This window comes from Triticum dicoccoides, chromosome 7B, assembly GCF_002162155.2.
Source record: "Triticum dicoccoides isolate Atlit2015 ecotype Zavitan chromosome 7B, WEW_v2.0, whole genome shotgun sequence".
Lineage (NCBI taxonomy): Eukaryota > Viridiplantae > Streptophyta > Magnoliopsida > Poales > Poaceae > Triticum > Triticum dicoccoides.
This window is the reverse complement of record NC_041393.1, coordinates 751,384,651-751,405,410: the sequence shown is the minus strand read 5'-3', so window position 1 is coordinate 751,405,410 and position 20,760 is coordinate 751,384,651. Positions and strand designations below refer to the sequence as shown.

The 20,760-nt window shown below is 50.2% G+C and overlaps 1 protein-coding gene and 1 pseudogene across 1 annotated transcript; one reads left to right on the top strand and one right to left on the bottom strand.

Moving 5' to 3' along the window:
* Positions 1 to 6,813: 6,813 nt before the first annotated feature.
* LOC119340164 lies at positions 6,814 to 8,313 on the bottom strand. The gene is made up of 2 exons (XM_037612066.1): positions 7,400 to 8,313; positions 6,814 to 7,239 (listed from the first exon to the last, which is right to left on the bottom strand). The coding sequence occupies exons 1-2, from the start codon at positions 7,812 to 7,814 to the stop codon at positions 7,088 to 7,090; spliced, it is 567 nt and encodes a 188-aa protein (XP_037467963.1). The 5' UTR covers positions 7,815 to 8,313; the 3' UTR covers positions 6,814 to 7,087.
* A 480-nt stretch (positions 8,314 to 8,793) lies between these two features.
* On the top strand, positions 8,794 to 9,798 carry LOC119339686 (annotated as a pseudogene).
* Positions 9,799 to 20,760: the final 10,962 nt, after the last annotated feature.

The following is a 20,760-nucleotide window of genomic DNA, read 5'->3' as shown; positions in this document are numbered from 1 at the left end:
CTACGGCTACACCATCCTACGCTCTCGGCTACCTCGACATCGGCACAAAGGGCTATCATCTGCTTTAGCAACTCGTCGGCTTCCTCTACAGCCAACGTGTTTGCGACGCAACACCGTGCACGACACTCCTGCTACGACTGGGGGAGGATGTCAGCCCATCGGCTGCTATTCTCTCCAGTGTGACCATCCACGACGCTCTTGTTGTCTGTGACGCTACCGCTACGTCTGCGGAAGATGTTAGAGATACTAGTAAAACGCTCGTGCGTTGCTACGGGCTAAGATGCATATAAATATCTACTACTTAAACAGATGCATACCCCCCCTCCTTCTACTCTTTGATATTTTTATCTTCCACCATGCATGGCCCATGTTACCTAATTTATTGAGATAAAAATATTTGATGCCTGTGACAACGCACATCGACACATGCACGACCTATGAATTAAATAAATGATTAAAATTGTCTCCAAGGTCGAAGATCATACAGCTGGACGTGTCCAAATCATAAAAAATGTAAATGTTTCTCTCTTGTTCCCTCACTCGCGCACACATTCCTGATTCGTGGTACAAATTTATGTATCTAACGATGCACTTAGGAGTAACAATTAGATCCATCTCTCTCTCTCTCAATAGATGACACTCGATATTAAATCTACGAGGAAGCATGAGTCTGTTTTAAAGATGATTTTGCTTGATGATGTTGGTGCATTTATAAGAAGTGTAAAAGGACCCCTTGTGTTGGTCATATTCTAGAGTGATATAAGAATTTCATATACTTGAGTAAATAAAGACCTCCCGGCATTTTCTCAGAGCATTACTTGTCTTTACATGTGAGGAAACTGGTTGAATGAGAAATACACGCCGTTGTATAAATATATATTGGTACAAATAAAGACATAAAATCAATAATCCTACACACTTCGACATAATACACGTTGCCCATGCCACTGGAGAAGATAGTGTGGCCTGTTAACACCAACATAGTACTAATATTCTTTGGTTAGTCGGTGCAAAAGGAAAGAGCAATCACATATGTATTTCATGTTGCATTTGCAAACTAAAGCCAGACACATACATAACAAAATCACAGGTTACTCACCAAAAGCTAAATGCACGTCGAGGGCCTCTCTATGTATAGTACGTAGCGTTGACCAAGCACGGACATAAGAGATGACACTTCTCTCTATTAATTAGCTAGCTAACCCAATATATGAAACACCTAAATTAACCCCCCAAAACCCCCAACCCCCCTCCCCTTTAAAAAAAAACAAAAACTCCATCCCCTGAAATGCTAACGCGTGGATGCCTTTTGGTCCCGGTTGGTGCCACCAACCGGGACCAAAGGCCCTCCTGCCTGGGCTCGGCACACCAGCCACGTGGAGGCCCATCTGTCCCGGTTCGTGTTCGAACCGGGACTAAAGGTCTAGGGCATTAAAAACGACCCTTTAGTCCCGGTTCAAGAACCGGGACGAAAGAACCTTACCAACCGGGGCGAATGGGGCTTTTTCTACTAGTGTTAGTGTTCTTTTTTCTATATTTCCTCACTTCGCCATCAAATGCCAACAGTAATACCCCGTTTTAGTTTCATAATTCTTACTACATGTTTAGTATCTAAAAAATGTGTCTACAAAATCACATCAGATTGTTAGTACAAAGCATATCAAATTTTTAAGAGTGAATTCCCTTTTTTTACCCTCTATTTTTGACCTTTTTGACATTAATTACCCCATTTAGCAGGATTTCATCCATTTTACCCCATTTAGCAAAAGTTCTGCCATAATTTACCCTTTTTATAATTTTGCGAGTGTTCTGATGAGCAGGTCCCAGTTGTTAGGTCCATCTACCATGCCACATCGACAGTTTTTTACCTGTCTATTTTTCTCCATGTTGAACCGGTCCTTGCAACTTCGCTCGACCTGGCTGGCCCGATATGATCACCAGAGCAGGTCGTTCGCGTCCAAGGCACAACGCCTAAGTCGGGCCGCACCACTTCGGCCTCCAATATTCATAGCACGCATCGCTCGCCTTCCTTAGAATCACGCGCACACTGCAAACGAAGAAGTAAAAGGATTTCGACAATATTCAAAATGTTGAAAAATAGAACTTTAAATCAATGTACGTCAGTTATAGATGGGTGATATGTATAGACGTGATCTTCTAATAAGCATTTTAATTCTGTCTGAATCAAACGCCTCACCGGCCAATGCATGAGCCAGGAAAAATTCATAATACAAAAATTTGCTATATATGATGGAGATGGTCAAAATCCTGTGGAATTGGGTAACCTTTTTTTTAGAACGAAGGCTCAAAAAGAGCCCGGATTTGAATTAACAAAACCATCAACTGGCCAGGATTACAAGAACACAAACTAACAAGGAAAGCAAGAAGAGAAACAAGCGGTTGATACAGGGAGCTAAGGGAAACAGACTCAAAGGTAGCAGCGATAGCAAGAACACGCCATGCTGCCACCAACACCCTACAGGACGACCTACACCAACCGGACAGGCTAAGGACTTGAGAGGATGCACCACCGCGCAAGCTTCGTGATCGTAGCCAAACTCGAAGACAGCACTGACACTCCTCTGGAGCTGCCACTGCAAAGGGCCCCTGCCCTCTCATCCTGGCTCGAAGGATGCCGCACCGGCAGGCTGCAGCTCGATTCACCCTTGAACCCAGAGACGTCCAAGTTGCACATGAAGAAAGAACTAGGAGCAGACCTGCTAACACCGAGCATGCCATTCCGAGCACCGTCGTCGTCAGCGGTTAAGCCACCCCGAAGGGCTAGAGCTGTCGGCCACAGTCGCAGCAACAAGGGCAACAGCGAGGAGCCACCGATAAGCGCCGAGCCAAGCTGCCACCCGCCACCATCACACCCACATCCCGACTCTCTCGCCGCCCCTGCGATCCCCGGACTGCGCCTCCAAGAAGGAACACGACACGGATGTGTCGTCGCCGCCCGAAACAGGCGACCTATGCTTTCACCTAGCAGGGAACGAAAGGAGGGGGAGAAGGATCCTCACCACAGCCTCCAGGGAGGGGTACGACGCCCAGGGCGTCGCCTGCGATGTGGCTGCACCGGCCAGGGGTTTCCCCCGGAACCAACCCCACTCGACGAGATCCGCGCTGCCGACGCCCGGGAGGATCCGGATCCGGCGATGGAAGGAGCAGATCAGGGGCGAAGAGGGTGAGATGCAACTGGCGATGGCCGCCGCGCAGGGGAGGCCGCACACCAGCGACCGTGGACCCGCGCCTCCTCGTCCCCCGCGAGACCGAGGGCGGCGCCTCACCAGCTCCGGCCGGAGTGGCCCGCCGCCCGGGCCACCCGACGCTCTCCGCCCGGGGCCGTCGCCCCGGATGCCGAGCCCTCCACGCTAGGTGGAGCCGCCAGATCCCCCGCCGCCACCTTCATCGGTGTCGAGCGCACGCCGGCGCACACCTCTGGCGGCGACAGAGGGGAAGGGGAGGGGGGAAGGAGGGGTGCGGCGGCTTAGGGTTTCCCCCGAGTCGTCTCGGTGGAGACGACGCGAGGGCGGGGGTGTGTAGCAACTTCCGGATCGAAAAAGAAATGAGCACCGGAATTGGGTAACCTCGCTGATTTGTTGGATCAGCGGTCCCATAGACCAGCAACTGAGCACAACCTGATGGGGTCATGTACATGGATGCGCCCACGCCGACGTCGGCGAGCTTGATGGAGCTGGATTACATGGGGTCGTTTCTTGCCTTGATGTCGCGGCAAGATGTCGGCGAGATTGACGGAGCCGGATTCCACGGGGTCGTTTCTTGCCTTGATGTCGCGGCCATACAATGCCGCTCGAGGAGGTATGAAATCGTGCCACTGTCGCCATAGCCATTGCCGCTGCCTGACAATCCCTAACCCTAGGTTCGAGCGAGCCTGACGGGTACGTGCGGGCAAAAGCCTGGACGGGCGATGCAATCGATTGGGCGTGAGTACGGAGCGTGGTTGACTCAGGCATTATGCGTTGGACGCGACGCGAGCGACCTCCGTCGGGCCGGTCCGTTCGGGAGAAGCTGCGAGGACTAGTTTAGGAGAGAGAAAAATAAGCAGGAAAAAACCATCGATGTGGCATGCCCCAGCTGGACTTGACAATTGGGGCATGTCGGCCAGAACACTCACGAAATTTTAAACAGGGTAAATCGTGGCAGAAGTTTTGCTAAATGGGGTAAAACTGATGAAATTTTGCTAAATGTGATAATTAATGTAAAAAATGTCAAAATAGGGGGTAAAAACCGGAATTCACTCAATTTTTATTGGATATGCACATACTCCCTCTGTACCATAACATAAGATGTTACTACAACCAAGAGAAGGACTTGAGAACTAAACTCCAAAAACATGAGAATAAAAACAGTTAATCTTAAATATACTACATTTCAAATGCATAGCCGAACAAAGTGAGAGAACCTGCGCGTTGCCATGGAATAAAAATAAAAGAAAGTAATAAAACAATTTCTCTAATTAATTGTGTGTTGAACATCATGGCATATAATCTCCATTTATAATGCGACAAAGTGCAGCTGTCATTTTTGGCTAACAATGTTCTTATTTGTGTAATAGACCTATCCAGGAAACAACGAGATCCTTTCTGGTCTTATGGTATTAACAGTTGCTTGAGAAAATAGTAGTACAATATTCTTGAAAATTTCCTTCAGTTAATAGAAGCCTTGGAAAGTTAGAAGTGACCGAGCCAGACGAAGGGGAAATTAAAGGATTTTACTTGGGAAACAATATGTAGGTTGAGTATGGGCTCAATGTGCATTCATTTGGATACTTGGGAAACATTACAATTTGATCTACAAGATATAATTACCTAATTTGAATGGTAAAAGAAGTCAAGTAAGCAGAGTCTGGCAACGTTTTATTCTATCTGCTGGTTGGCTATTAGTTGACTCAATATTCAATATTTTTTGTTTGACATCCGGACCTCCATTTGTCATTCATTATAATCTGAATGATAGTCATCATATCATATGATAGTCTGAATGAATTTTACCATTCCCACGAGTCTCCAAAGGCATCCTAAGCCACAACTGCTTATTGGTCAGGTCTTGCAACGGATGTGTAATACGTACTCCTTCCGTTTCTTTTTACTTCCCGTATAAAGTTTGGTCAAAGTCAAACTACACGAAGTTTGACCAAATTTATATCAAAAAATATAAACATCTACAATACTAAAACTATGTAGTATGAAAATACATTTCATGATGCATCTGATAATATTGACTTCATATTGCGGATGTTGATATTTTTTAATATAAAATTAGTCAAACTTTACAAAGCTTGACTTTGACCAAATTTTATATGCAGACTAAAAAGAAAAGGAGGGAGTACAACTCTAACATAATTAGCACATGATGATCTGATGGGAGGAGAAAATAACACATACCAGCAAGGACAGATGAGACGCCCAGGCCCAGGCAATCTCATGCTTGACCGTGAGCTCCTAGGGGATGCTTTCTTCGTCGTTCGGCCCCAGCTCGTAGGAGATGCTCCCACGTGCACCTGGTTGCCATCGTCCTGCTTGTTGCTGCTGTGTTCGAGTGCGTGCACGAGGTCGTTATCGTCCTGCTGGTTGCCGCTCTCATGCCACTGGCCTTAAGCATGCTGTCATCGACAAGTGGTTGGTTGCTGCCGTCGTTCGCCACATTATTTTCCGTCGTTCAGCTGGACGCCGCACTCCGCCAACACACCATCATACAGGTGGATGTTGGCCTCTGCGAGGCCGGCAGCACGCCGTCGTCCGGGTGTGCGCCGCCCTCTTCAAGCAATTCGTCCTCCGTGTGGACGCCGGCGTCTTGTTGAAGCCGATGTGGAGGCCGCCCTGCGTGAGTACGTTGTCATCCGTGTGGCCACCGTCGTCCTGGTGGTTGTCGCTATGGTTGAGCACATGGAAAACACCGTCCTGAGCAAGCTGACGTCAACTACAGACTCATCTCGACCATGGAAGCAAGCACTTCAAACAGGCACACATCAACAAGCAAGCGCACACACCTCCATCTGAAGATCCTGCTGTCTACCGCCTTGCCCATCGGGACAATCCGGCTGCCGCCAGGCTTATATAGCCAGATCCACCGTCCCCGGCCACAACCTTCTCGCATGCGGAGAAGTCATCGAGTGGACTGAGCACTTGCCGCATCGTCCCTAGTCCGCAAGGCCACCACGTCCACGGGCTAGTCATAGCAGCCGCGGGGGTGAGGAAGAGGGACACGATCTAGATGAGACCAAAGGAAAGATTTTAGACTGCTTTGTGATTTGGGAAGTGTGCCCCTAATTAAGGAAAGTTAAGATATGATTGTGTAAAAATGAGGAAGAGGAGATCTTTACCCCAAGAAGGAAAGAATCATACGTGATGGGAAGTATCAGGACAGAAAAACGAGAGGAAGTATATATAGTAGGAATTGATTCGGTTTTTTAACAAGAGGCGGTGATGGAAGGTGAGGCGAAAACAAACCAGTGGGAGGGGGTGGTGGGAGGTGGAAGGAAATAAAACCGGACGAAAATAAAACCGGAGTACCAGGCTACTAACTGCTCCATTAGGAGTAGAGATTAGGAGTAGAGATACACCCCCCTCTTTCCTTCTTCTCTTTGATTTTTTCTCCCATTTTCTGATTTTCTCCCATCGGTTTCCCTAAAATGGAATCAATTGTCTCAAGTTTTATAAACTTACCAAAGTAAAAGCACATTTTCTTTGGTAAGTCACTGAATTCTTACCAATAAGATGGTAGGTAAATTGTGACGATTGCATACAAATACATGCTAATATTTTAGTGCATTAATATTATAATACTTGCAGTCACAGGTTGATCTATTGGAATGTTTATACTCCCGTTGCAACGCACGAGCAATTATCTAGTAATAAAAAAAAGCAAAGTTGCCGCTGCTCGTGTAAAAAAAACTTGAGGACGTCTTTTTTCTTTGAAAAACTTAACCAAAACTTGAGGACATCTTGATCTCATGAGAGGCTCATAGTCCAAAGGTCCTTGTCCAGGTTTGCTGAAGGGTAGCTCTCGTTAAGCGCATTTGCAAAATGAGAATCTGTTTGGTCATCACAGTATATCAACTCCGTGTCTACGATGCCGTCCGCACGAGAGGACACTTTCTTCGAATTTGAGGCAAGGGCCTTTCCAAAATCAGTATGCGCTGCTCTGATATGCAGAGTTGCAGACCAATAGGTGGATGCACAATCTTACTTACTCCGAACTCGCAAATGGTGCATCGCCCTGCACGTGAAAAAACAAATTGCTCGGTTAGTTAAACCATTTCACTATAGTGTTCGATCTGAAATTTCGAAGCCCCTTCATCCGGTTATATACAACATGTTGTGGGCAATTAAAGAGCCCAAAAATACCAAGAGCGATGTAGTAACTGCAAGTCGCTTACCAAGATATGCATCATTTGGGCTGTAGTAGGGCAAGGGACAGCAAAAAGAGACCTCCGATTCTCTGTCGCTGTAACGAACCCCTAAACGGCAGCACGACTCGGTGTTGTCGGGTCTCTTCTCCTCCCAAACCTGGGCGAAGAAGAGCATCAGCGTGCCATCGGATGCTGCGGCGAGGAAATTGATGTGGTAGCAATGGGAGGACAGATAGGCGCTCTCTTTGGCCACGCCGCAGATGATTTCCAGCTCGAATGTTGGTTCGCATGGGTGCTGATCGCGGTAGCCGCGGAGGAATTGTTCAAGCTCCGTCCGTAGAAACCTCTGCCTCTTCTCCAGCCATTGCTTCCTTGCTGGAAGACCGTCCAAGTGATTTGGTGCTGGGAGTGGGGTGATGGGCGAGCACCGGCGCCCTTGCATCTTCTGCAGCTCTGTGATGCTGGCATCAGAGATCAAATGGCGCGGCCCTTTGCCTTCTCCGGAGCGCAGCAAGGAGCTCAAGGCGTCCAGAAATTTCGGCCCCTCGGAGGCCAAGGATGCGAGGAACGACGAGTGGCGCTCCCCCAGGGCCCAGGGGGTGCTTGGCGGCCTCGCTGGCGCGACAGAAGGCTTGGCCGCGTGTCTCCGACGCCGCCCTCCGAAGCACCTCCTTGCGGCGCTCCTCGTTGCCCGCACGGCGGTCAAGGCCACGCTCTGACCCGGGGTGAGGTGATGGCGGCGGCGGCCCACGAGTCGGGGGCCTCGACGTCCGCACTTGATGACGCCGATGTTGACCTCGACCCCGGACGTAGGCGGCAGCGAGATAGATCGCACAAGATCCGGGAGGTCATCGGCGGCGTTTGCTCGAGGGGAGGGGATCGCACGACGGCAGCTGCGTTTAGTCAAGGGGATCGGGATCGCACGAGGGCAGCGGCGTTTAGTCGAGGGGATCGGGGAGGAGCACTGTTTCGTGCGGGCTGGGTTTTTTAGTGCGTGCGTGGGGGTGGGGAGGGGGGAGACGAAAATTAACCAAACGAAAAAAAACCGCGGAGACTTGACCTTCGTCCGAAAATACTCGTCGAAGGAATGAATGTATCTAGAGGTATTTTAGTTCTAGATATATTTATTTTTATGCATTTCTCTAACAAGTATTTCCGGACGGAGGGAGTATTTGGGTTACTTGTATTTTGTAGTCTAGAATTTGTAATCTGTCTTTTACCTTATCTCTAGGAGAGCTTTCTTGACCTTCAAGTCTTGTACTCAATATATACTCGCCTCAGGCTTAATAACACAATCCATCATATTCGGCAACAACCCCTCTCTATCCCTTCTAACACTGCATATATAGACCGGGATTGGGATCCTGCTACTGAGACGCTCGATCACTATTCGTCCCATCCAAGGAGTAGTACATGCCAACATGTTCGACTCGGGGGTTCTCGTGCCGTTCAAACTTCACTATGAGGAGACGAAGGAGCTTTCCTCCGGCGACATCGTCCACTCCGAGGTCGCCCACGCCGGGGGACACCGCGGGAGGATTCGATGCGACCCGCAGGGAAAGAAGAAGGCTGACAAGCAGGGCGAGTACATCTCGATCTTTCTCGAACTCATGAGCAAGTGCAAAGGCGTCAAGGCCATCTTCGAGGCCTTCGTGGTGGACAAGGACGGCGAGCCGTTTTCTTCCCATGAAGAGCGGTGCGTGCAGGTTTACCCGCCGGAGGGGTTCGAAGCCTGGGGGTGGCCACAGTTCGCGAAGCGAAGCGATCTCGAGTCTCAGTACGTGGTGAACGGGTGGGTCACGATTGTGTGGGGAGTTGTAGTCGTGCGCGATGACTCCATAGCCGTGCCGTCCTCTGACATAGAGAACCATCTTGGCCGCCTCGTCGACTGCGGCGACGGTTCTGATGTTTCCTTCGTCGTCGACGGCGAGACGTTTCCGGCGCACCGGGCCGTGCTCGCTGCCCGCTCGTCGGTATTCAAGGCGGAGCTTTTCGGCTCCATGGCGGAGTCCACGATGTCGCGCGTCACATTGGAAGACATCGACGCCGCAACGTTTAAAGTATTTCTTCGGTTCGTCTACACCGACGCCTTGTCCGGAGATGACGAGCTCGACGACTCGGCTACTGAGATGTATGAGCGTCTGCTTGCCGTGGCCGACAGGTACGCCATGGATAGGTTAAAGCTCATTTGCGCCAAAAAGCTGTGGGATGGTGTGACTGTCGACAACGTTGCTGCAACTTTATGTTGTGCTGAAACGTACAGCTGCTTGGAGCTGAAAAACAAGTGCATTGCTTTCTTCGCGGAGGAGAAAAACTTCAGGGAGGCCGTGCTAACAGATGGTTTCGTGGGGCTGGTTCAGAAGTTCCCATCTATTATTTGTGAGCTTTTTTTTAGAGAGAAGGCCATAGTCCGACTTTATAGATAAAGCCACACGGCAGCGTCACCAAACCGAACAAGAACAAAGTCAACAGCGAACCAACACAGTACAACACACCTAGCAAATAGTATGAACCAGCCACTAAGGAAGGGATACAGGCAACCTGCCATACACGGCACGCAGGCCGGAACGGAGAAGGAAGAACCAAACTGCGCGATCGTCGCCACCCAGTTTAGACGACGGGGTCCAGCCCGGAGATGTGGGATGCCGAAGCCCGAATTTTGGCGATGAGCAAGTCCAGGGCATCCCGATCTTCATCCTTAGTCAATGATTTCCACTGCTGCAACAGTACGCATGATTTGAAAAGAACATCAGCAGGCTTAGATGGGAAGATATGTTCAATAGTAAATTTGTTCCTAATAGTCCAAAGAGCCCAGCATAAGGCTCCCAGGCCGACCCAGAACACCCTCTTAGTCACCCCAACCAAAATTTTGGCTAGGTTTCGAATATCGGAGAATGAGGAAGGGTTCCAAGAAACCTGTAGCCAAGATCTGACACAGCTCCAAACCAACTTAGCCAGCACGCAATTGAAAAAAATGTGCTCCGAATCCTCCAGGGCACCACAAAGATGACAGAACTCCGAGCCTGGCCCATCGCGCTTTTTAATCTGATCAGCCGCCGGTAGGCGGCCACGAAAGGCTTGCCACATGAAAATTTTAATTTTAGGAGGGACTTTGGACTTCCAGACACAGGAAAATCTGCTAGAAAGGGTACCACCGATAAGCCTAGAGTACAGCGACTTAACCGAAAATCTACCAGAGGCCGAATGAGGCCAAACCATAGTGTCAGGCGTCTCCAAGAGCACGGGGAAGCGGGCAGAGAGACTTTGCCAATCTTCCAACTCTTCAGGAGAGAGGGACCGACGAAAGGCCAGATCCCAGTTATTCGCCGCCACCTCCGCGATGGAGATAGAGGGATTAGGGCAATATGAAAATAGAACCGGAAAGCTAACAGCAAGGGGAGCATCCCCAGACCACCAATCCAACCAGAAGCGGACCGCCGTCCCATTACCAACGGTAAATTTAACATGTTCCAGGAATGTAGGCCTGACTTTGAGAAGGGATTTCCAAAATTGAGATCCGCGACGAGCGGTGGCAAACATCTGGCTAGAGTGAGGGAAATATTTAGCCTTAAGAATCGAAAACCAAAGGGAATCGGCCCCACTAGTCATAATTTTCCACCACCACTTAATAAGCAAACATTTGTTCATCACCTGAGTATTAATAATGCCTAACCCCCATATTGCCATTTGACCAGCCTATATTTCCGTTTATTATCCGCGGAATTCCAATAGAAGGCTCCCCTATGTTTGTCGAAGCCAGCATGCACGCCAGCCGAAAGAAGATAGAAGCCCATAAGAAACATAGGGAGAGAGGATAAGCAAGAGTTAATCAGAGCAACTTTGCCACTTTAGCGACCGCCGGAGCAAAGTCCTTAGCATGGAGCACGACAGGAGAGATAGGGAGGCCTAGATATGTAAAGGGGAAGGAGCCCAAGGAGCAGTTGAGAAGCCTGGCCACACGCAAAGCTTCTGCATCATCAACACCCGTCACTAGGACCTCACTTTTAGAGAAATTAATCTTAAGACCCGATACAGCTTCGAAGCACAGCGGAATGAATTTAAGGTTGGCAATACAAGAGTCGTCTAACTCCACCAAGATAATTGTGTCATCAGCATATTGCAAGTGGGAAACCCCCTCCGGTAATAAATGGGAGACCACTGGAGAGATGTGGCCACAGCGGGCCGCCCTAGAAAGCATGCACGAAAAGGCATCGGCCACAAAATTAAAAAGAACAGGGGAGGCAGGATCCCCTTGGCGGAGGCCCTGCCATTGGCGAAGAAGTTGCTAATGAACCCATTAACCGAGACGGTAGTGTGACCACCCGAGACCAACTGCATGATACGATGAACATAAGCTCCGTCGAAGCCTTTAGCAAGCATGACTTGTTTGAGGAAGGCCCAGCTAACCGAGTCATAAGCTTTCTCAAAATCTAACTTAAGGATAATCGCTTTAGATCTCCGCGAGTGAAGGTCGTGAGTAATCTCGTGCAAAGAAAGGATACCATCAAGGATGAAACGACCTTTGATGAAAGCAGATTGGAAGGGGATAATAACTCTATGCGCAACCGGCGACAGTTGATTCGCAAAACCCTTAGCCGAAAAATTGGCGAAATTATTAATCAAAGAAATAGGGTGGAATTGCGAGATTAGATCGGCACCCTTAACCTTGGGGATCAGGGAGATCACAGCGTAGTTCAGGCGGGCGATGTCGACAGTACCAAGACAAAAACCTTGGATGACTTTACAAACCAGCTGTTTCAACTGAGGCCAGAATTTGCGAAAAAACGGAACAGAGGCATCTTAGAAGAGTTAACTACATCCCAGATTTCCTGATCAGAGAGAGGGATCATCAAGGAGGCATTCTCCTTGCGCGAGATTTTAAGTCCTATGTTCCAAAGGGAGGGGGAGATGGAGAGGCCCGATTGAGGCTTAGCCCCCAGCAACGAAGAAAAGAAGTCCACCACATGAGCCAAAATAGTAGACTGATCCGAAGATCGCACACCATTAATCATCAGGCTGTTAATCCCACAACGCCTTCTCCTACCGTTCGCGATCGCAAAGAAATAGGCCGTGGGGGAGTCACCTATTAGAGTCCAGTTGAGAGTACCCCGTTGGCGCCAATAAACCTCAGCTTGGTGGTGCAACTGCATTAAGGCGGCCTCAAGGTTATATCGAACCGCCCATCCATCATCAGAAAGCCCAATCGAGTCGGCCGCACGGTCAAGAGACGAGATCTGATCCTCAAGGAAAGATTTGGTACGGCGATCCTCCGCCGCACGGTTACAAGACCAGCCTCTAAGGAATTTACGAAGGTTGTAAGAGCACGAGTGCCAATCATCTAGGGGCCCAAAAGATCGGGAGTTGGAGGACAGAAGGAGGGATATTTTCGAGGCCACCCTCTCGATAAAACCATCAACAGATAGCCAAGAGGCATCAAATTGAAAACGAGCCGGAGGCCTAAGGCTGATAGAGCCATCATCGAGAATTAAGGGGGTATGGTCAGATCCAACTATGCATTTGGCACCGAGGAAGGCTCTAGGGAACATGGAATCCCACCTGGGACAAATGAAGACTCTATCAAGCACAAATCTAATAGGGTTAGCCTGATGGTTGGACCAGGTATAGCGGGCACCGCCCCGGGGAAGTTCACGAATCGCATTGACACTGATAAAGTCGTTAAAGGCATTAGCTAGAGGCCAGGAGAAGATATTGTTACTTTTATCAGAAGGACACCGCAGAAGATTAAAGTCTCCCCCGATAACCATCAGGAGATTACAGGATTCGATCTTCACAGATAGCTCATTAAGAAATAAAGGAGACAAGGAGTGATCCGCAGGCCCATAAACGACAATAAACTCACAAAGAGTATTCAAAGCTTTATGACAAAGAACCGAACTGGCCCAAAAGATCCCATGATCAAATGCAACAAAATCGAAGATATCTTTATTAGAGCCTATCAAGATCCCACCAGAATGCCCCAAAGCAGGTAAGAAATTCCAATTGAATCTGTCCATGCCCACGATAGCAGAGAAGTCATTAGGGGAGAAAGCTTCCTTAAAGGTTTCAACCAGCCCCACAAAATCAATAGAACTCGAGCGGATCAAATCTTTGAGTTGGTCGCAGCGCCCCCTAGCACCGAACCCTCTAATGTTCCAGAATAATGCCCTCATTTACAAGATAAATTCTTGATGCGAAGACTCGACTTGCTAGGAGCCGTGCAGGTTTTAACTCGTTTATTTGTGCCCCTCCTAGACAGGTTGGATTGGGGCTGGCCACAACCAGCACCCGCTTCCTCACCCTGACAACTACTGGAAGTCCCAACCTGAGAAGCAACGGCCTCTTTGGCTTTAGCTATGGCCGCCTGAGCCATCTCGTTAGCCCGTATGATAGCAAGAATAGAGCTAGGAGATCCAACAGAATCATCAACCACCACACCCACGTCCGACATAATATTTAAAAAATGATCATCGGAAAGAGAAGGTAACACCAACCGAACCGGAGAGGAAACAGAAGAGGGGACGGGGGAAGTACCTGGGGGAGGGAGATCCTTCGCCGCAGCCTGCTTCTCAGCCCGCTCCATGATAGAACCACCCGAGTTAGCCACCTGCCTGCCTTTGCGAGCCGTGGACGCAGGAGACCGACTAGCAGGCGACCGCGCAACAGGAGAGGCCGGGAGAGGGCCCGAACGAGACATAGACCCCATGTCCTTGTCGAGGCGACGGCAAACACCCATCATGGATTGCTTCGAGCCCGACGAATTCCTGCTTTTAGCCGAGAATTTGCGCATAGAGGATTTTTTCTTCCGGAGGGATCCCACCACGTCGCGGGCAGGGGAGCCGGGGAGATCCTCAATTCCCGAGCGGGTGGGGGAGAGCAGTCGAGCCGGAAGGTTGGAGCAAGCACCAGACACAGGGGTCGCTGACAGAGGGGGGAGCTTCGTTGAATCATCACCAGCAGCAGAGACAATCGGGGCAGCAGAGGGGATCGCCACATCCTCGGACACGTTCAGAGAGTCCTGGATCCACCTCCATTCTGGATCCACACACCAAACCTTCATCCTGGCAGGGCCAACCTTGTTCAGAGAGTCCTCATCCACCTCCATTGGCTTCCCAATCAAAACACCAAAAGCCATGAGAAAGGCAGTCGAGCGAAGACCAGCAGGCAAATCATCAATGAGCACCCAAACTTGGGAGAGAGGACCAACTGCCGTACCATTGCAAGACGCCGCTTTGACAGAAACCACCAATTGGTTGAGTGGTAAGGTGAAACTCGTACACGAGGCAATCATCCGCAAACACTCTTTGGAGGGAAACACCACCGAAAACTCATAGTCAGAGATCTGCGCGACTTGCCAATCCCACCCAGCCTCATCCCATATGCACAGCCCATCCAGAAGAGTTTGGGGCGAAATCTTTTGATCCTTCACAGTGACAATCGCAACATTAGACAGGGCGGGAACCGTCTCCAGGACAGGAAAGTCACTGTCGAAAGAGAAAAAGGCACAACCAGGGAGGCCCGAGCCAAACTGAAGGACCGAGGGAGGCTTCTGCCTATTCAAGCAGTTGACCGTGAGGTGACCATCAGAGCGACAGATCAAGCAGAAAGGAGGGTTGGAGCAGCGAGATTGGAAATGGCCAGGTTTGTGGCAAGCGAAGCACGTGAGTGCAAAAGGGTTGCTTTGGGAAGCGGAGGAAGGGCGGTGTCGGTGTCAAAACCGATGGATCTCGGGTAGGGGGTCCCGAACTGTGCGTCTAGGTGGATGGTAACAGGAGACAAGGGACACGATGTTTTACCCAGGTTCGGGCCCTCTTGATGGAGGTAAAACCCTACGTCCTGCTTGATTAATATTGATGATGTGTGTTACAAGAGTGGATCTACCACGAGATCAAGGAGGCTAAACCCTAGAAGCTAGCCTATGGTATGATTGTTGTTCGTCCTATGGACTAAAGCCATCCGATTTATATAGACACCGGAGAGGGCTAGGGTTACACAAAGTCGGTTACAATGGTAGGAGATCTACATATCCGTATCACCAAGCTTGCCTTCCACACCAAGGAAAGTCCCATCCGGACACGGGACAAAGTCTTCAATCTTGTATCTTCATAGTCTTGGAGTCCGGCCAATGATGATAGTTCGGCTATCAGGACACCCCCTAGTCCGGGACTCCCTCAGTAGCCCCCGAACCGGGCTTCAGCGACGACGAGTCCGGCGCGTATATTGTCTTCGGTGTTGCAAGGCGGGTTCTCCTTCAAACTTCATGTTCCTGTTGAATAGTGTTCGGCTTCCTTATAAATGTCGCGCTCCTTGGCTTCTACGCCCAATAATGGCCTTCTTCCACGTGTCGTATGAATGCGAAAAGCTAGGGTATTTTTACATTTTACCCCCTAGCCGCGCGAACGAGCCGCCTATAAGAGAGGCGAGGATCTAGATCCAGCTCACACCATCCTCCATTCGCAAGTTCTCATCAAAGCGCTTCTAACAAAAATCCATTCCATCATGGATAGTCGACGCGGCTCCTCCTCTCGCGCTCCCAGCCCTAAGCCAGGAGATTGGGGGAGATGCTTAGTTCCACACAATGAGCTAGTGGCACTCCAAACCGAGGGATATCTTCCCCCAGCTTTCATGGTTCCGGTTCGAGCTGGACTGACCACCTTCAAGGGTGGAAAGCAGGCGGAGAGCGTCCCCAACCCTTCCAAAGGAGAGCGGGTATGCTTCGTACCTTATCTAATAAGGGGGCTCAGATTTCCCATACATCCGTTTCTCTGGGGGCTCCTGGAGTTCTACGGACTCCAGCTTCACCACCTCACACCTGCCTCCATTTGCACATCACGGGCTTTGTAGCTCTTTGCGAGCTGTTCCTGGGCATCGAGCCCCATTTTGCGCTGTGGAAGAGATTGTTTTGCCTTGTACCCCGTTCTTATGAGGGGTCGATATATCAAGTGGGCGGAGCCGAAATATGGCGCATCGCCGGGATCGGATATCTATCTGGCACCCCGAAGAAGGCGTCCGAAGACTGGCCTTCGGAATGGTTCTACATGGAGGATGCCCCTCTGCCGGATCCAGTTCGGATCAGCCTCCCGGAGTTCAGCAATGCTCCCTTGAAGAAACGCCTGAGTTGGCGCCCGCGGAGCCCTCAACGGGAGGATGATAGGAGCGTCCATTACCTGATGGGCCGGATTAGGTTACTGGCCCACTCCGGATTGACCATGATTGGAATCATGGCCAAGTGCATTATGCGAGGGGTGCAGCCACTCCAATATAGGGGCCACCCTATGTGGGATTTTAACGGGGAAGACGACGCCACCCGTCACGGCCGCAGAGGGCCGAGCTCGGCAGCCGATCTGGCAAAGATCCTGTCCGGCTTGTACAAGGGGGAGGAGCAGGACTTTCTCCGCACGAATCCATTAAACTGATTCTCCATGAATAACCCTCGGAGCTAGGTAAGCGGACGTTTATCTACCCGATCCATACTTCCAAAGTCAAGTATTTTACTTTGTGATTTCGGCGCAGGAGCTGCGCCGGGACGTGGAGGGCATATGAAGCCTAACTCCACAGCCCGAGGATCCGAAACGATCCCTTGATCCGACCTCCGAAGAGGATCCGGACATAAAGGTGGAGCTGATTGATGGGGTGTTCCACCAACTTAGCATGGACAATGCCCTAGTCGCCATTACGGCTGACTACCCCGGTTTGATTCCGGCCTCCCAGGTGACTACGACCGAGGTATTTACACCATCATTTGATCCGTGCTCAATTCTGACCATCCTATACTGATGGTGCATCGCAGGAGGTGCCTTTAAGGCGGGAAGCCGAACCTGCGGCGGCTGACCAGCAAGGGTCAGTTCGGCCCAGCAGGCGGAAGAGGAGTGCGACACAAATCAAAACGTCGCCGCAACGGTACGGTGCACCGTTGTTTTTAAGGGAAGGATCCCTATGAGGTATATTAACGCTCATAACTTTTTCCAGGATAAAGAGCGCTCACCGTACAGTGTCCGGAGAGGTTGCCAATCAAGCCTCCGCCAGCCATGCTCCATCGCGTGGTCCGGAAGTGGAGGCGAACACAGGGCAAGAGCCGGATGCTCCTCCGACGGAGGATGCCGACAGGCTGTCCGCCACCCGGTCTGAGGTGGAGAGCGCCATGAATCACAGGCGTCGCCGGACAGTTCTTCGTGACGCGTGTTTCTCCCCGGAGGCGTTGAATGCCTTTGATGCGGGAAATGCGCACCTCCGTGCTGCTCAAGATGGTTTAGCCAGAGCCAGGGAGCAGTATGTGAAGGACATACGGGTAAGTAATTTTAATAGTTATATATGCTAGTAGCCCCCGAGACTTAAAATAGTTAAAATAACTGATTTAAGGATCATTTATTATGCAGGATCTTACGGAGAAGAATACCCACCTGTCCCAGGAGCTCCAAGAGTGCAAGGCCCAACTTGAGGCCGCACTAGCCACCACAGGGGAGCCACAAAGACCCCCGCTGGTAATACATACTTCGAAAAGATAAGTAGTTAACAAAGTGCGGCGTGTGCGTAAATCTGACAATAATATTGCAGAGGGCGCCGGACTAGATCCGGACAAGCAACAACTACTGCGTCAGCTAAAGGCCGGCGAGAGGGTGCTTATGAAGGTGCAGCAGGAGAGAAACAAGCTCCAAGATGCCCACACCCAGCTAGGAGAAGAGCTGAAAGGTGTTCGGGCCCAGCTGTCTGGCTCCGTGAAGGAGAATCAGCGGCTTCGTCGCGGCATTTTATAGTAAGTGCTTGAGCAAATTCCTTTGAAAAGAAGAATTTGGCGAGGAAGTCGATTGACAGAAATGTGTCTTTAGGTGTGCTCACAGGTCGCCCTGCGGAGGAAATGCCTGGTTCAACGGGTGACCAACTTCCCGAGTTGGTTCAACTGCTCGAACGTGTTCGGCAGGCGATGAGTGGCGTCGTTCAGGCTTTATGGCCTTCCGTCTCCCTACCCGAGGGCCTTGGAGAGCTTGCTGAGAAGCTTCAGGGAGCACGGCGACGCCTCCGTCTGTGGAAAATATCGGCCTGCCGTCAAGGCACCAGGGAGGCCTGGGCCATGGTGAAGACGCGGTACCCGAAGGCTGACCCAAACCACATGGCCGAGGTCGGACCTGCGGGGCCTGATGGGAAGGAGATCCCTGTGAGCTTGATGTACGGCCAAGTAGAACTGGCCGCGAAATATTCCAACAGGACTGTAAATTAGATAGCCTGTTAGATGGGATTGAAGAGGAGTACAATCAGTCAGTTTGACAATGTAATTTGAAATGACATGTAAAATGCCTTCTAGCCGGATTGTAGATCGTTTGTCTTTGCGGACCTTTTCGCTTCAACCTCTGGACCCAACAGTCCGGAGTGTGTCCGAATACCCTTACGGTTATAGAAGAACCGGGGCATGCGTGGAGACAAGGCGTCGGGGTCATAATTGCTTTATCAGACAAGTGCCCAACTAGCTATGTTATATTACATGGTTAGTAAGAAACATCTTCCAGGGAGAATAGTTCCGTTAAGGGTTCCTTTTCCTAGGAGGCATGCCCTAAAGTGCATGTCTGGACTGCGAAAATAGCAGAAAAAGCATCTGGGGGCAAATAAATAAGTAGGTAATAAATCATCTTTCAAGTCATCGACCGAATATTCTCTTAAGAACGCTAGCTTTCGGCTTCACCCAGTATGAGGTACACATCCGGCTGACCCGGCAGTAACAATCGCAGAGGTGCTGCCTTTACCTCCTAGCCGAACAATCGGGAAAGTAGGGGTAAGCACAGGAGCCAGGCAACCCAGCTTGGCCAAAACTTAAGTCATATCGATGCATATAATGGTGAATAAAAGGTACATGCGGAAGTATGACACATGTGTTGGGCATGAAGCCCGTATAAATAAGCTTCTGTTAAAGAAGCCCCCAGGTATAACGAGTGTTAGGAGCGCATCGAGTGTGTGCGAAGAATGGGCCAATCAGCCTATCAAAGGTATTGAAAAAAAAGTGGGAAGAAGGAGGGGGACAACAGATAGTGAAAATGTAAAAAGGTGGACAGAGGAGTGAGACGAACTCTGAGTCCGGTGTTAGGCGTAGAATCTTCGGAGACGGGCTGCGTTCCATGGGTTCGGCTCGAGTCGGTTGTCAGATGCATTACGTAGACGATATGCTCCACCGGTCAGGACTTGGTCGATGATGAAGGGACCTTCCCACTTGGGCTTAAGTTTGTCCTTTTTCTTGTCCGGCAGGCGTAGAACAAGTTCGCCAACATTGTAAGCTTTGGCCCATACTTCTCTGCTTTGATATCTTCGAGCCTGCTGTTGATAAAATGCGGAACGAGCTTTTGCCACGTCCCACTCCTCCTCTAAGGCGTCCAAACTGTCTTGCCGATCCAGCTCGGCTTCTCTTTCTTCATACATGTGCACGCGAGGTGAGTCATGAATTATATCGCAGGGCAGAACTGCCTCTGCGCCGTACACCATAAAAAATGGTGTGAATCCGGTAGTTCGGTTTGGCGTGGTCCGTAGCCCCCAGAGTACGGAGTCGAGCTCCTCTACCCAGTGCGTGTTAGATTCCTTGAGGGACCGCACTAGTCTGGGTTTGATGCCGCTCATGATTAGACCATTTGCTCACTCGACTTGACCGTTAGTTTGATGGTGATAGACTGAAGCGTAGTCGAGCTTGATGCCCATGTTTTTGCACCAGAGTTTAACCTCGTCGGCCGTGAAATTCGTGCCGTTATCAGTGATGATGCTGTGGGGGACGCCAAAACGGTGTACTACCTCGGATATGAAGTCTATCATAGGTCCGGATTCTGCCGTTTTAACCGGCTTGGCTTCAATCCATTTGGTGAATTTGTCCACCATGACCAATAAGTATTTGTGCTTGTGGGTTCCCCCTTTAAGGGGTCCAACCATGTCAAGCCCCCAGACCGCGAATGGCCAGGTGATGGGTATAGTTATGAGGGCGGTGGGTGGCATGTGGCTCTGATTAGCAAAGAGCTGGCAACCGACGCATCGTTGGACTAAGTCCTGAGCATCTGCCCGGGCTGTTGGCCAATAAAATCCTGTACGGAAGGCCTTGCCTACAAGGGCCCGGGCTGCGGCGTGGTGCCCGGAGAGTCCGGCGTGAATTTCAGCCAGGAGATTTCGCCCCTCCTCTTCGGAGATACACCTTTGAAGGACTCCGGTTGTGCTTTTCTTATAAAGTTCTCCCTCATGGACCTTGTAGGCTTTAGATCGCCGAACTATGCAGCGGGCCTCGTTTTGGTCTTCGGGAAGTTCCTTCCTAATTAATTAGGCTAGGAATGGTTCCATCCACGGGGCAATTACTGCCATTATTTCGTGGGCTGAAGGTGTTATTTCATTGGCTGAGCCGCCGATCGTGTCAGAATTGTCTGAGTTAGGTG